Raw genomic sequence first — 15,337 nt, forward strand, 5'->3', positions numbered from 1 at the left:
TTAACCATCTAAATGCCCTGGCTACATGGTCATTCATCTGATTGGGATTTGCCACACCTACTCTCAGCGCTGGAATAAGTCAAAGAGAGGGGGAGACGCTGCTCTCAGAAGTCTAAAAGCCAGCAACACAGTTGAATGGCAGTTCAAAGAAAAAAGGATGAACACACTGCCAATCCCGAGATGTACATTTTTTACTCACCTTTGTAATACCAGTTCCAAGTTTTAGTATTTCTCCTTCAAGCACATCATCTTGAGTGTAAATTAGCGGGCAGACGAAGAGCACATACCATACACAGTCAAACCGCCGCAAAATCTTCCGTTACTCCAAGACCTCTGCAAATGACTCTCAAAAAAGAGCTATGCAATTGTGGAACTGGGCTATGGGTCAGTACATTTACTTGAAGTTCTTTATTTAGATATTGGGACTTTCTAAAAAACACATTCAGGTACTGATGGGGAAAATGTCCCATCTGTACAACAGTTCTCGGAGTGAATGCATCAATTATTCTGAGAGATGTTAAACTGTTCAGTTCTTTGTCTCCACTTCTTCGGGCTAATAAAACTGAACCTAGGGGTTTAATGACATTTCTGCTGCTAGGTGAGCCAGCCACTTTTGTTCTCTCAATAAGCCTGCAAATCAATCATGTGCATGTATGTTAAGTTATTAAGTTAATTTGGACTTGTTGGTGCACTTTTCCTTGTGGTCATAACTTTACTTGGAATTCCAGTCATGTTTCCTATTCATGTGGTGGTTCTGGGATCATCTGCTTTCATGGGTTTGCATGTAAACTGCCTTTTGCCTTCACTCAGGATTGTACCTGGTTTGCACATTCTGTAAGTGAAGTGTGCATAAACCTATTGATTTCATAGAGAACCAAATATCTAAGACGTTCAAAGCAACCATTTGTAGATTTTGGAACAGGATCCAAAGGGAACAATGTCCAGGCAGGATGTTGCAAGGTGGATTGCATCATGCATCCGGGTCTGTACTCCAAAGTGTAAGGTGTAGTCCTGGTATCGCAAGTATGACACGGACACAAGACAACAGGTTCAAAACCTTTATTATTAAATGTTCGGATGGGTGGGAGAGCTCCTATCTAGCCCTATAACGATTAGAGTGATCGCAACCATCAACATAAAAGAAAACCGTTCTAGTGAAATAAAAAGGGCCTATACTAAAAAAAAAAATACTAATGCCTGCCCTTAATGTAATACAGAAAATGTGAAAAGGGGATGTGTACTTCAAAAAAGAAAATCGGTGTTCAAAAGAAATGTCAGAATGTCCGTGTTAGCCGAGGGTAACTCCCTTCCCCACATTCACATCACACGGATTTTTAACAAGTTCTTTCCGCGTGGCTGGCATATGTAATCTGGTTGAGACTCCCCCGTGACTGAGGCCGGTAGAGAGACTCCCAGAACCCCCTTGTTTTGCATACTGGCATATATAGTTCACAGAATTTGCCCACTTCAAACCACTTTGCACAATTCACAATGTTTGTTTTTCCTTGATAGAAATATTTCCACAACATAATCTTGTCAGGCTTTCCTTGCCTTGATTTCAAAGACACACTTTCTTTGTAGGCTTCCTTTGTCTTATTTTCAAGCAACAAAAAAGACTCCTCATAATTCTGACCCATCAATCTTTCAAACCAGACCTCTCACGCTTTCATTGGTGTAGGTCTGGGTTTCTCTCTGGTCTTTCAAATTCACGGCAGCACAATTTCCCAAAAGGTCCCTCTGGTTTTCCTCTCCTTACTGTAATGTTCTACATTTCACTTCAAGGTTATTTTGCTTTCCCGTTTAAGACTTTCGAATGTGCAAGGATTTGATGTGTACCTCACTCAGCATGACCATTTCGACTCGCACCAATGCTTTCTGGTAAATGTAGTTGTCTCGCATACGTTCTCTCTCTAGCAGTCTTGGGTATTCTTCTGCCTTTTTGGTGCTTTGATAGCCCAATATCCTCTTTCTGATACATGGACAGTTCAACATAGACTTCCCTCCGTCGGACTCAAACCTGTCTTTCTCAATGATAACTTTTGTTTGCTCTCAGTTCACTACAACTCCCAGAATGCACTTCTGCCTTTGCCTTTTAACTTCATACTTGGAATGTCCACTTTCAGATCTCTGACCCCTCTTCAGTCACATGCATACCATTGGGTTCTTCTTTTTCTGGCTCACCCAGGTAGCAACGCTGGCAGGTAGCCCCTCTGGATCTGTGGGCTGAGGTCATGGTCCCACCACCTGCCCCTCAGACACCGTTGGATTTGGCACTGGCCCCAAGGTAACAAGCAATTGTCTGGGCCTTGCCAGCAGCAGGGTCCTGTCTGCCTGAGTCCAATACTTAAGAGGCAAGGCTCTGTGACACGCTGCAGCCCTTCTGACCGGGTCAGAGTTGTAGCACACCGTCCTTCTTTGGATCTCCTTGGCAGCCCTCAGCCTTTTGGCTTCTCCACTCCAGACATCCTTCCAGCTCGCTTCTGGCATTTGAGATTTAAAGAGGGATCCTCTGCCGGTCTCAGCCTTGCAGCCTCCCTCCTGCTCTCCCAACTGCATCGGACTTCTCTCCCTCAGCAGCCTCCCTTTATGCAACTGTGTGATGCTGATTGTCTGCAGGTATGTGGTCAGGGTTGGGTCTGCCTGACCTTGCCAGAGTGTTGTAGTCTGTCCTCTGTGTCTTAGTGTTTTTTTTTTACTGGTAATCTTCACCCCTCCAGGTTACCTCCTCTTCTTAGTATTAATGTGAAAATGGGGGGCGGGGGAGATGTGTGTTTGAAAATACCCCAAAAAGACAGAGGGGATGTGCGATTGTGGATAACTAGAAAAAGGGTATACCTTGTCTCGCCTAGGGTAGTCCCATGTAAATGACCCCTCGGTGACTCTCCCACGCTCGTCCACCCCCAGTGTTTGGATCCGAAAGGGACGGCCGTCCCCTGGCCACCCAAATAGAGGATTCTCTGGGGCCAAATTGGAGGATACCCCAAGGTTTCTCAGCAAAACCACTCCTGTTAGATTTGCAGCCAATTCCACAAGAGATCTGGCTGTTGCTTCAGCACTCTTGAGAGCTATTCACCCAGAAGGGATTTACTTGCTGTTTGGGACCAACATTTGACACACATTATTTTATGGCTGTGCATCCCAGGACTGATGCTTTATCTGGTTGTGTTCTTTCCGAGCAGCTGCTTCCACCGCGCTGCACCATACCTCACAAATCCTTGTTTCTTCGTTACACAAGGAGCTTGCCTTCTGTTTTTCTCAGGCAGTCACCTACCACACATCTTCACAAGTGTGCATTAGACCGAAATGGCTGCACTCGACGCAGCGCCTCCAGTTCCCGGCATCCTTGTGTCTACCTGACTCAAGGAGCCTGCCGCAGCCTTTTTCCGCCTGGTACCCACCAGCTGCATTTGGATTCCTGGTCCCTGTGTGCGGTTCTCCATAGCAGCAGTGTCCTACTCCATTTGGGACACGGTCACCTCACCCTCCTGGCCCTAAATAATCTCCTCTCCTACGCCAGAGGGCCCAGACCCAGGGACACGCATTCACGGGAGACCTTTTCCTGGCCCTAGAAGAAGGCTTTTATCTCTCCAAGCCGAAACGCCTATGGACGCTGCACCCTTGGTGCCCTTACAGTCCACCGCAAGAACATTAACGCCCGGTTTAACATCCAGACGCCCACCTAGAAAGTGTGATACTAGACCCACCTCTTGGGACTTCGGTTATGTGTGCAATTGTGCGGCACATATAGGGCTCTGTTCTGCCTCCGAGCTCGAGTTCTGTCTCAAAGTTTCAAATAGGATGTTTGCTCTGTACCACTAATGTATGTCAAACAAAGATAGAAATAATGACATACTGACACAAGGACAAAGAGACCGAGACAGAAAGAAAGAATGAAAGCAACCGACTTGTAAAAACTGGTAAAACACAGTTAAATCAAGTATAATTCAAATATTTGCTTCATACAACTCTAATGCATGTATTCAGTAAAGTTGTTCATCACTTGTTGTTGAAATATTCTTTCACTGCACTGTCATTTTTTTGTAACTTATATTTGCACATTGTATTTGTTGCACAGAAGATTAGTTTGTGGTCCCTAAAAAGTCCCCGCCTGTTTATGTTGTTTTGTACTAGAATTACTTTCTTATAGTGTAACAGTTAAATAACTATAACTGTGCTCATGCAGGAAAGTTTACAAAAAAAAATCAAACAAAAATTTGAAACAAGATCAGCAGCCGAGTAATAAAAGCTGTTCTGCATACCACTTAGTATAAGTGAGTTTGTGAAAGTGAAGCTTTGGTTATTGGCGAGGCAAAGAGATTCTTGACTCAATAATGCATCACAAAGGTAAAAGAAGTTAATGGTTGCATTTATGGAAATGTGTTGCTAGGGCACCCCCACCGTACCAATCAGAAAGGGCAAACGGCCAGGCAAAATATCTTAAGGCAAAGGCCTGTTTTCTCTTTCCCTCCTTTTGTACTGCATGGTGTGACAATATTGAATGTATTAAAATAGCCAATACTTGTATCTATTTTCTGAACTATTGGTATCTTTGATAAATTCCACACAACCATACCACCTCTGCATCTCAAAGGGATCGGAACTAAGTATTTGTCGCGCTCCTAGAAAAAAGGACCACAAGATGGCACAGGTGGTCTGCTTTATGTGCCTTGTGTGTCCAAATAATGTTGGCTATAGTCACTGGTCCCTGATGACTCACAGCAGATTATGCGGAGTAACCCTTTATATTCTCGTGCAAGCCTCTCTGCTGGTGTGTAGGGGTAGTTTGCCAAATAAATCTATGAATGAATAGAATACTTGGGAACTATCGTTTTAGACCAGTCATTGTTGTCTTAATCTTTAAGCAATACTTTCGCAATACTGAACGAGAGGTCAGTGTTAATATTGTGGTTTGGGATAACTGCTGATTAAGTCAAGTGATGTGTTTGGGTGCTTCTACGTTCTTCTGAGCCTTTGAGCAAAGTGTGTGCTTTTTCTCTTTTTAAGATGTCCCAATGGTAGAGGAAAAGGAAACCAGTCCTGTGCCTTCTGAACTTTCCTCACAGCCTGAGCCTCCAGCACCTGTCTCCCCGAATGAGCCTCCTGCGTCACCTATTCCTGAGGAACCACAGGCATCCCCAGAGCAGGAGGAGCCTGAAGATACCAGGCCTTTACATCTTGCGAAGAAGCAAGACACGGCTGCCATTAATGGGGAAACGGATGAAGAGGACTTGGAAAGCGACGGGGAAGGCATTTTCCGAGAGCGGGACGAGTTTGTTATCCGAGTCGAGGACATTGCGGCTTTAAAGGTACAGTCTTTGTGAAAGGGGGAAGAAGAGGTCTCTGTGTTTGTGGTCCACCCCATACTTGGACAAGGGAAAGTACATGTGTCGTGTTTTTAAAATGAAAGTATTATAACAGGGGCAATACAAGGAGCTGAATCTGCAGAAGTCCATGTCATCTTTCCAAAACAGTATTTTCTTTTTAATTGCTGTGAGGAATGTGCATGAAAGTGCATATTTCACAATTTTGAATCACTAGAAACTAGGTGTGTACTGAATTTTGGCTTCGAGTAAGTATTCGGCCGAATTCCGGCTGAAAAAAAAGCTATTCGGCTCCAGCCGAATAGTTTCTTGCTGTTCGGCTCTTGCCGAATACTTTGTCATAGTAGAAACTTTGACTTGGGCTCATTACATAGTCTCTTAACATCCCTAATAATCTTTCGAATTCATTCTCATACTTTGACCGTTTTTGTTTTTCCACATGGTAGATTGAGTCTTGTATATCTCGAATGCTATTAGGGTTTTGCGCTGCAGGTGGCAAACTCTCCCCTCCAGAGGCTGGATGCCCAGAGCTCCAGCTGCTGCCACTGCTTTATGTCAAACGTATGGTGGCATGTGTTTTATTCATCACCTGTTGGGAGACAATGATCCAAGCAGTTGTCTTTAATAACTACCTCCCTGCTATTGCTCCCTACAAGGACACTTCTGAGGAGTAATTTTCTTTGAGGTGATCGGACACCTTTTTGACACATAACTCCCCACTCATTAAGGAAGGGCCGCTGCATGGAGAGGAGACTGCATTGTTTTCCATATTGATCAAAAGGCCTTTGAAGCATGTAGTGTTTTGTGAAGTGAATCTTCTTACTAGGTAAACCTCGTAAGTGCAATCGCACTCCAACAGAAGCATCTATGTACTGTAAGGACGGTGCGCACCTGAACTGCTTGCGTTCTTTCACAGACATGTAAGATCACTAAACACTCAGTTACTCAACTCATCAATTCAAAAGGTGGTTTTTAGGATGACCAAGCTACCTAATTTGACATGTTTTGTTTTGGCTACCATCGAACAGAGTTGTCTAACACCCCTTATGATGATGGGCAAATCATTAAGTTTTCATTTGACAGAACAATGCAGTTGGAAAATATCCATGTCAGTGTTCCACCTATTGTGCATATGCCTGGGTTTTTGCACTTCTTCCAGAGAGACAAGACAACATCAATTGCTTTCTAGATAAATACCCCTGTCGGAATCCACTGCAGGGATGCCTTCTGCAGTCCATACGGTTTGAATGCATCAGCAGATGCTGAATTTGGCTAATCTGCCTTTATAACCAGTTTTTTCGAAGCCTTGTTTCCATCTGTGATGTCTATGCCCAAAGATGTTTTCTGTTCTGGTAATCCGTTGTACAAGCTGTTTTCCCTAAGCAAGAAAACCGTCCTTAAAACACAATTGATGAGCTGGTTGCTGTAAAATGCTGAAGGAACACCATGTTGGAAAATAACGAACAACAAACGCAGCTTTTGAGTGCTTGGCAGCAGGTGGCTTTTGGAAGCTCTGATATGCCACATCAGTATAGCTAAATTGCTCAGGACCCTGGTTCCTTCAAATGTTGTCCCTGAAAGTCAGATTTTCCTCTCTGGTTTGACGATTGACATTAGAAAAAAGAGCAAGCATTTGGTGTAGTATTAGAACATTGAATCACTGAAGTTAAACAACAAGAAAATACTCTGTCCAACACGGTGAACGTGCATTGAACCTTATTGCTTCCATTGAACCTTACAAGAAAGAAGTTGGGGATGGAGAACACGGACGGCATATGCCGCCCCCACCTGCCACTGTAAATCGTGAAAGGTGAATGGTCGGATGAGAGGTACGGTGCCGAGCACGCTGGCCCTGTCGGGACTCCTGTGCCATGGTCTGCTGCAGAGTATTTCCTCTCGCAGTGGAGCTTTAGGTACACGGACCCAATGGAGCTTGAAACAGCATCTCCCTGGACACCCCTTAACCCAATAGCTCCAGCCCACAGAACCACCATTGCAGGGGACTGGGAAGTACACAGAGTCCTTGGGGAATCTCCACCTGTCCTGGCTTCCACTTCTGCTCACATCTGGTGGCCTGAATAAACAAGTGCCTCGAGGAAACACTGGGGATATTAAATCCATGTTAACTGCTCAAGAGATCAAGAGCCAAACAACGACAACTGTCACTAGCACAGATTCACATGCCCCCCATGGAATCTGAGAGTAGCGATTCCCCTGCGACAAAAAATACATAATTAATTTAACAGAACTAAAACAAGACTTTAACAGTGGGAAAATCCGTCTGTCAATAGCGGACTTGGGTAGTCGCATGCTGGCAGTGTAGCAACTAGAAGATATGAGAACTCGATATGCGAGCAGGCGGAAATGGGAAACAGTCTCCCTGGAAGAGCAATTGCAGCTGATTGTGGGTGAAACAAAGACATTGAGAATCGCTCCCATCGATATAACATCAGAGTGCGGGGAGTCCTGCGTTAGACTAAAGATCAAGATCTGGTGGAGTACATTTAGAATCTCTTTTGTAACCTACTTCAGACATTGGACCAAGCAGAGCTGATCCTGGACAAAATGATCATTTCTGCCATCAGAGTGAGGGGGGAGACACAGATATTACTTTATTCCAGGACTTGTCCCTGCTCACCTTCAATGAAAGACACAGCCTCAATGTGGTTACCAGCTGGTTAAGAGAATGCAAGATTCGGTACAGATGGGACTTCCATGCAAACTACTTTAGGAATATCCAAATTCACATGTACACCATTTCTTCTGAAGAAGATGGTGCCGAGCTAATGGCTACCCTGTTAAGACCCCAATAGAAAGCCTGTAGGAGCTGGGCCCCTTGAGGGAATCAAACCCCGAAGAGATTGCTACATCGCCCATGCAAAACAAAGAGAAAACATGCAGACGTAATTGAATCCTTCAAGAAAAGAAAGATGCCTCGACCCAGAGACAAAAGCTGAGATGATTCTAATCCTGGATAGAGGCTGAGGCTATGTTAAGGCTCTAATCTGAGAATAATAAGCATGGACATCTCTAATCACCAAATGGAAAGTGGCGTTGCTATTCATTTGTGTAGTTAAGAAGAGGAGGGAATAAAGAAGTTTTGAAGTTAAGAGGTGCTACCTACAAACAGGGTAGTTATAGAATACTGGGGACGGCTCGCAGGATTATTCCCCAGATAGGCACCCATACAAGTGGAAGATGACACTTGAGGAAGGTTGGTCCCCTATAAATGCAGAGTTTGAGCTTAGATTTACTTTGCTGAAAGTGTGGGGGATTTGTCCTTGGAAGGTTTAAGGTTAGTTTGTGCAATTTGAAACTATTTTGTGAGCTGCAACATGCAAGCTAACAAGGTAGTCTTAAATTGTTCTGGTGTCGAGATATAACAGAGGTTGGAAGATGGGCAAACCCACGTTGCCATGGAAATGTTGGCTCCTGACCTCTCAATTATCAACCTGAATGTACAGGGACCTACTGAACCCATCAAGCGGATGACCATAACCTAGAGGTTAACTTCACTAGGCACCTCAATAATCTTCATACAAGAAACCCACTTACTCAAAAGGGATGATATAACATTATTGAATAAGGCTTGCTCTCACAGCTATTTTGCAACCAGTTGTGCTAAAAGGAAGGGTGTTGCCGTTTTGATCTGGACCTCTCCATGTTAGTGATGTCTTGGGAGACACTAATGGGAGATTCTTATTGATCAAAGGCAAGTTGAGAAGCCAAGCAATTTGTTTGGATTCAATGTATGCCCCAAAAGAGGGGGCTGTAAACACTGGTGGTGACTTCAACTGTGTGGTTGACCCCACAATGGACAAATCGTTACCACCAACCAACCAAGACAATACAAACTTTCAGGAAGCGGCAAAAATATTACGTGACTTTTCCATGATAGACCTTGAGGTTCTTCCATTCAGGGGAGCGAGATTATACATTTTATTCAGCGGTGCACTAATGGTTCTCTAGGTTAGTCATGTTATTGATATCTAATAAAATGAGTGGCAATAGAGATCGTCCGAAGGGTCCTACTGGATCATGCCCCTGTGCAAATAGTGTTGGACTTGGGGAGGGGGGGGGGAGGGAGGAAGGGTTCCCCGCCAGCTACAAGGCTCCTGAAAGACTTTGTACTGCATGAGCATGGTTCTACGTGGTCACCGTCACCTTGCACTATCGCAAACATTCGGAATAATTCACGTTATTTCTTTCCAACTTCACACAGGGCACTGCAGTTCCATTGTCGATGAACAGTTAATTGCTGGCTCAACGTTTCATTCTCTAAAGATCTAAACGATGTAGGACGAATTACTCCTCACAAGCTAAAACTGAAAGTAGCTGCTGTAATTATGCGCTGTAATTATGCTACTACGCAATCTTATGCCATCACAGGGACTCTGTAATGGACACTGCAATGGAACAAGGTTGGCAATTATGTTTCTCCAGCATGGGGTCTGGCATGGATTCACATGCTCATGAATATTCCCCGTCGTCAGGCTGGGAATCCTCGGTAAAGAAAAAACCAGTATCAGTTTCGTTTCTGATCTCTTTCGTAGTAATAACCAATCACTGGTCTCTGCGTCATACTGACCACAGCCAATGACTGCCCTCTACCTAAGCACCGCCTCTGGCAGCCATCTTCAGATTTTTACCGCACGTTCATGTGTTGGGATCCTCGTGCTATTGCTCTCGAGCGTTAGTGCTATTTTTCGCGCTTTTCACAAAAAACTTCTATTCTTTCGGTCAAAAGAGCCTCAAGCTCCACCGATCCTACATCCGATCAACGGGGACCCGTGTCGGATTCGTCTGTGCCCCTCAAGGGTGAAGATTTCGTCGAGCTACACTTCGGAGGACTCCAGAAGCTTCTCAGGCCCGGTCTCGGAGATGGCCCAGGAGAAGGGAAGCTCGACGCCCGGAAAGCTGTTCAGGGTCTGCCCTGGATGCCAGCTGCAGAACGTCTTTAAGGAGGACGAACACTCTTTCTGCCTTTACTGCCTTCATGAGGACAAGACGCACGTGGAGAAGGACTGTGCGTTTTGCGGCAACATGTCGGAACGGACCATGAAGGACCGCCATCAACGTCTCGCCAACTGGCTGGAGGGTAAGAGCCCGTCTGGCGAGAAGAAGAAGAAATCTGAGCGGTCTTCTAAGACCTTTGAGGGCGCCCCGGCGACGGGGGCCCAACATAAGGCTAAGCACCGCGAGTCCGCTGGCACCGGGAGCGCCGAACGGTCGGGCTCTATGGGCGCCAGGCAGGGCGCACCCTCCCCGGCACCATCAACCACGAGCCAACGCTCTGGGTCGGGTAAGAGGAAGGCCGAGCACCCAGCGAAGCTCCTGGAGAGGCCCCGGTCGAGCTCTAAGGCAGAGGAGGAGCGTGGCAGTGCCCCCTCCCTCAAGGATAAGGCGGTGAGCGCACCTAAGGTGGTGAAGGCCTTGATCCATCCGACCAAGCCCTCTATCGAAACGGTCGCGGCGGCCCTGGCTCAGCCTGTGGAGGCTGCACCAGTGGTGGCGACCTCGGGGCCCAGAATCTCCCTGCCTCCTCGGAGGGAGTCTTCTTTTGTGCCCATCGATAGGACCCCCGTGAAACCCTCCGTGGGGAAGAAGAAGGGGGGGCAGGGCGTCGTCGTAGATTCGGCCTCAACCTCAGAAGAGGAGCTGATCGAGGTCTTAAGCCACGGCCTAGGCGTGGAAGAAGGCCAGCCCGTCGGAATGGACCCCGACGCAGGTGACGACGACGACATCGTCGAGGATACCGACGGGGCCCCTGCTCGCCCGTCGGACTCCCCTCTGCCAGCGCCGCAAGACAACTCGGCGGCCATTTTGTTGGCCATACAGTCCTTATGCTCCGAGATAAGGACGAGGCTACCGTTACCGACGGAGGAACCTCTCCCGTCGGGGGATCCAGAACCGGGACCTTCTGGTGTTCCCCCTACCAAGAAAAGAAGGATCCATCCACCACCTCCTTTTCAACCGTCGCGCCCCGTCCAGCCCTCCTCCCCGTCCACCCGAGGGGATGATACGGGGACTGACACGGCAGCGACGGGTACGGACGACGAGGCATACGACGAGGATTTTCCGTCGTCGCCTCCCGCCAGGGCTTCTCCGCCCGACGAGATCGGATCTTTCCACTCCATGATCTCCAGGGCTTCCGAGCTTTTCCAACTCTGCCCTGAGGAGAAGAAAAAGGAAGGCTTCCTTTATCAGCGGCGCGAGGCCAAGAGGAAGACGGTCCTCGCAGTGCCTCTGTTGGACGACATTTGGGATGAGGGCCTTTCCCTCCTCAAGAACCCTTCCACGACGCCAGCTAGAAGAGACCGGTACGAGAAAAAGTACCGGGTCCAGGACACGGCCCCCCTGTGCCTCCGGGCGCAGCCTACCCCGGATTCCGTCGTCTCCGCGGCAGCCAGGAAGAAAGCAGGGGGGGGGTGCGGCCTCCACATCGACTTCCCCGCCGGACGGCGAGGGAAGGAAATTGGATGCTATGGGACGTAGAGTCATCTCGTCGGCAGCGACGACGATTAAAGCGGCCAACGCCTTGGCTATCGTGGCTCGCTACGACAGGGAGCTCTGGTACAAGATAGCTCCCCTGCTGGATTTTCTGCCGGACGACAAGAGGGCGGAGGCCCTGGAGATCCTGCAGGAAGGTGAGGTGGCCTCGGACCACGCCATCACCGTGGCGACGGACATCGCCGACACTGGGTTCCGCCAGCTGGGCAACGGCGTTTGCCTTCGACGTCGTGGATGGCTCAAAGCTACGGACTTCCGGCAGGACGTCCAGACCAGAGTCCTGGACATGCCCTTCGACGGGAACAATCTGTTTGGGAAGACAGTGGACGATTCCCTTCAGGCCATCAAGGCGGAGACTGAGACGGCCCGGGCCCTTGGAGTTCTGCAGCAACGACGGACGCCCTTTCGGAGCAGCGGAGGCAAGGGCGCCTCCAAAGGTTCCGGCGGCGGTTTCGCTTCCTACCGTCAAGCGGCCCGCTCGTCGTCGCAAGAGGCCTACAGAGGACGAGGCAAGTCTAGCGGACCCCGCCGTCGTCGCCAAGGAGGTCAAGGCGGCAAGGCCGCGTCCAAGCAGGATTGAACCGGCCGTGGGGTCGGGCCCCCACCGAAGCACCCCGGTGGGAGGCCGGCTGGCGTGCTTCGTCAGCGTGTGGGAGTCCATCTCCACCGACCGTTGGGTGCTGGACGCCCTGGCCCGGGGCCACGCGCTCGAGTTTCAAAGAAGGTGCCCGCGCGTCCCCCCCCCGTGGCCAGGAAAGAACTTCACGCCCCTCAACTTCTCCTGGAGGTAAAGGCGATGCTCAGGAAGGGCGCCATCGAACTCGTCCCAAAGGGGCTTCGGGGCTCCGGAGTCTACTCGAGATACTTCCTCGTGAAGAAGAAGACGGGAGGATGGCGCCCCATCCTAGACCTGCGACGTCTGAACAAGTTCATCAAGGCGCAGAAGTTCCGGATGGTCACCCTCCAGCACGTCCTGGGTCAGCTGGAGGAAGGAGACTTCCTATCGTCGTTGGATTTGGAGGATGCCTACTTCCACATTCCCATCCTAAAGGGGCACCGGAAATTCCTCAGGTTCGTGGTCCAAGGGCGTCATTACCAGTTCAAAGCCCTTCCCTTCGGACTACGGTCGGCACCCAGGGTATTCACCAAGTGCCTCGCACCGGTGGCGGCGCAGCTGCGCCGCGAGGGGATTCACGTCTACCCCTACCTGGACGACTGGCTCATCCGCGCCAAGACGAGGGAGCTCGCCGTGGTCCACACGGCAAGGACCGTCCAACTCCTCACGGACCTGGGATTCTCCGTGAACTACGCCAAATCCCACCTGGTGCCCGCGCAAGTCGCACTGTTTCTGGGAGCGAGGCTCGACACAGTGTCCCTTCTGGCCTCCCCGTCGGAGGAGAGGACCAGGACCATCTTGGGCAAGGTGCAACGGATGTTGGTGGCCGACGCGGCCAAAGTGAGGTCCATCAAGTCCCTCCTCGGGATGATGTCTTCCTGCATCTACCTCATTCCCATGTGCAGGCTCCGGATGCGCCCGTTGCAAGAATTCCTGGATGCGCGCTGGATCCAGACGACGGGCAGCTTCGAGGAAAGGATCAAGCTCGACGAGAGCTTCCGACGAGCGATACGGTGGTGGGGCACCCGCGCGCATCTGACGGCGGGCATGGACTTCCAGGCCCCAGCCCACCAGGAGACTGTGACCACGGATGCCTCCCTGGAAGGGTGGGGAGCGCACACCGAAAATCTGCACGCAAGGGGACTCTGGCTCCCGACGGAGAAGTCCCTGCATATCAACGTCCTGGAGCTCCGTGCAGTGTTTTGGGCCCTCGGGTCCTTCCTTCCGTCCCTCAAGGGCAAGGTGGTGAGGATCTTCACCGACAACACCACCACCATGTTTTACATCAGGAAACAGGGCGGAACCAGGTCCCCAGCGCTGTCCAAGGAGGCGCAGGACCTGTGGCATTGGGCCGTCGCCCAAGGGATTTTTCTGGTGCCGTTTCATCTGGCAGGGATAAAAAACACCATCGCCGACTCACTCAGCAGGGAGCTGCGCTCGTGCCACGAGTGGGAACTACGGCAGGATCTGGTGGATCGCCTCTTCCGACGGTGGGGCACACCCCAGATCGACCTGTTCGCGACGGCGACGAACACCAAGTGCCGGAGGTTCGCCAGCAGGTTTCCCCAGACGAGGAGCATGGGCGATGCTTTCTCGTTCCCCTGGGAGGGCCTGTTCCTCTACGCGTTCCCTCCTTTGCCTCTGCTAATCCGGCTCATCAACCAGCTCAAGAGGTCACGGTGCAGGATGATCCTCGTCGCACCTGCGTGGCCGAGGCAGATATGGTTCCCGGACTTGCTGGACTTGTCAGCGTCCCCGCCGATCAAGCTGCCGGCGGACGCGGATCTACTCTCCAGGGAAGGAGGCGCCATCCTCCACCACGACCCGAAGTCGCTGAACTTGCAGGCCTGGCTCCTGCAGCGCTAGAGTTTGGAGGATACGACATACCGGCCGATTGCAGAGAGGTTCTTGCAAAGGCCAGGGCGTCCTCGACTCTTAAATGCTACGGACACAAATGGAAGAGGTTCTCTGTCTGGTGCCGCGCACAGAAGATTAACCCTCTACGGATTACGGCTCCCCAAGTACTGCCGTACCTGCTGACGCTGGCCAAAGCTGGTCTGGCACACGCGTCCATCAAGATTCATCTTGCTGCGATCTCCCGATACACCAGAACCACGGGGCGGACGTCCTTGTGGTCTCATCGTCTGGTGAAAGAGTTCATGAAGGGACTGTTCAGATCGTTCCCGCCGGTGAAGGCTCCGGCCCCGGCGTGGGAGCTCAACGTGGTGCTGACCAAGCTCATGGGACCTCCGTTCGAGCCTCTGCACTCGGCCCCGTTGAAGTTTCTATCGTGGAAAACAGCTTTTCTTGTGGCCATCACCTCCGCACGACGAGTGGGAGAGATCCAGGCCCTTTCCTGCAAGGCCCCGTACTTGACTTTCCACGACACGAGGGTAGTGCTCAGGACGCACCCCTCCTTCATGCCCAAGGTACCGTCGGACTTCCATCTCAACGAACCCTTGGTGTTACCTGTGTTCTTCCCGTCGCCTTCGTCGCCGGCTGAGAGGACTTTGCACTCGCTGGATGTAGCTAGAGCGCTGAAGTTCTACGTGGACCGCACAAAGGGTTTTCGGAAGACGTCACAACTCTTTGTGAACTTTGGACCTGTCAATCAGGGGAAGGCTCTCTCGAAGGCTTCCATCTCCAGATGGCTCTCCGGCTGTATCATGTGCTGTCACCGGTTGGCAAACCGACCGCTGCCTGGCCGTCCGAGAGCCCATTCCACCAGAGCGATCGCAGCTACCACGGCGTTCCTATCTGGTGTGCCCCTGCTGGACATATGCAGGGCTGCTACGTGGAGGTCGACGCACACCTTCACGAAATTCTACTGCGTCGACCGGGATTCCAGGGAGGAGTCCAGGGTCGGCCAAGCAGTGCTGCGCAACCTGTT

General features: G+C 50.2%; 1 protein-coding gene across 1 annotated transcript in view; it reads left to right on the forward strand.

Annotated features, from left to right (window-relative positions):
• The window catches only part of PRR12 (proline rich 12), an 886,666-nt gene that overhangs the window by 473,782 nt on the left and 397,547 nt on the right, over positions 1 to 15,337 (forward strand). The window contains exon 6 of the mRNA XM_069605180.1: positions 5,005 to 5,306. Coding sequence (XP_069461281.1) covers positions 5,005 to 5,306 — 302 coding nt within the window. The remainder of the gene's footprint in view (positions 1 to 5,004; positions 5,307 to 15,337) is intronic.

The sequence above is a fragment of the Ambystoma mexicanum genome, chromosome 1p (genome assembly GCF_040938575.1).
Source record: "Ambystoma mexicanum isolate Mex_15411 chromosome 1p, UKY_AmexF1_1, whole genome shotgun sequence".
NCBI lineage: Eukaryota > Metazoa > Chordata > Amphibia > Caudata > Ambystomatidae > Ambystoma > Ambystoma mexicanum.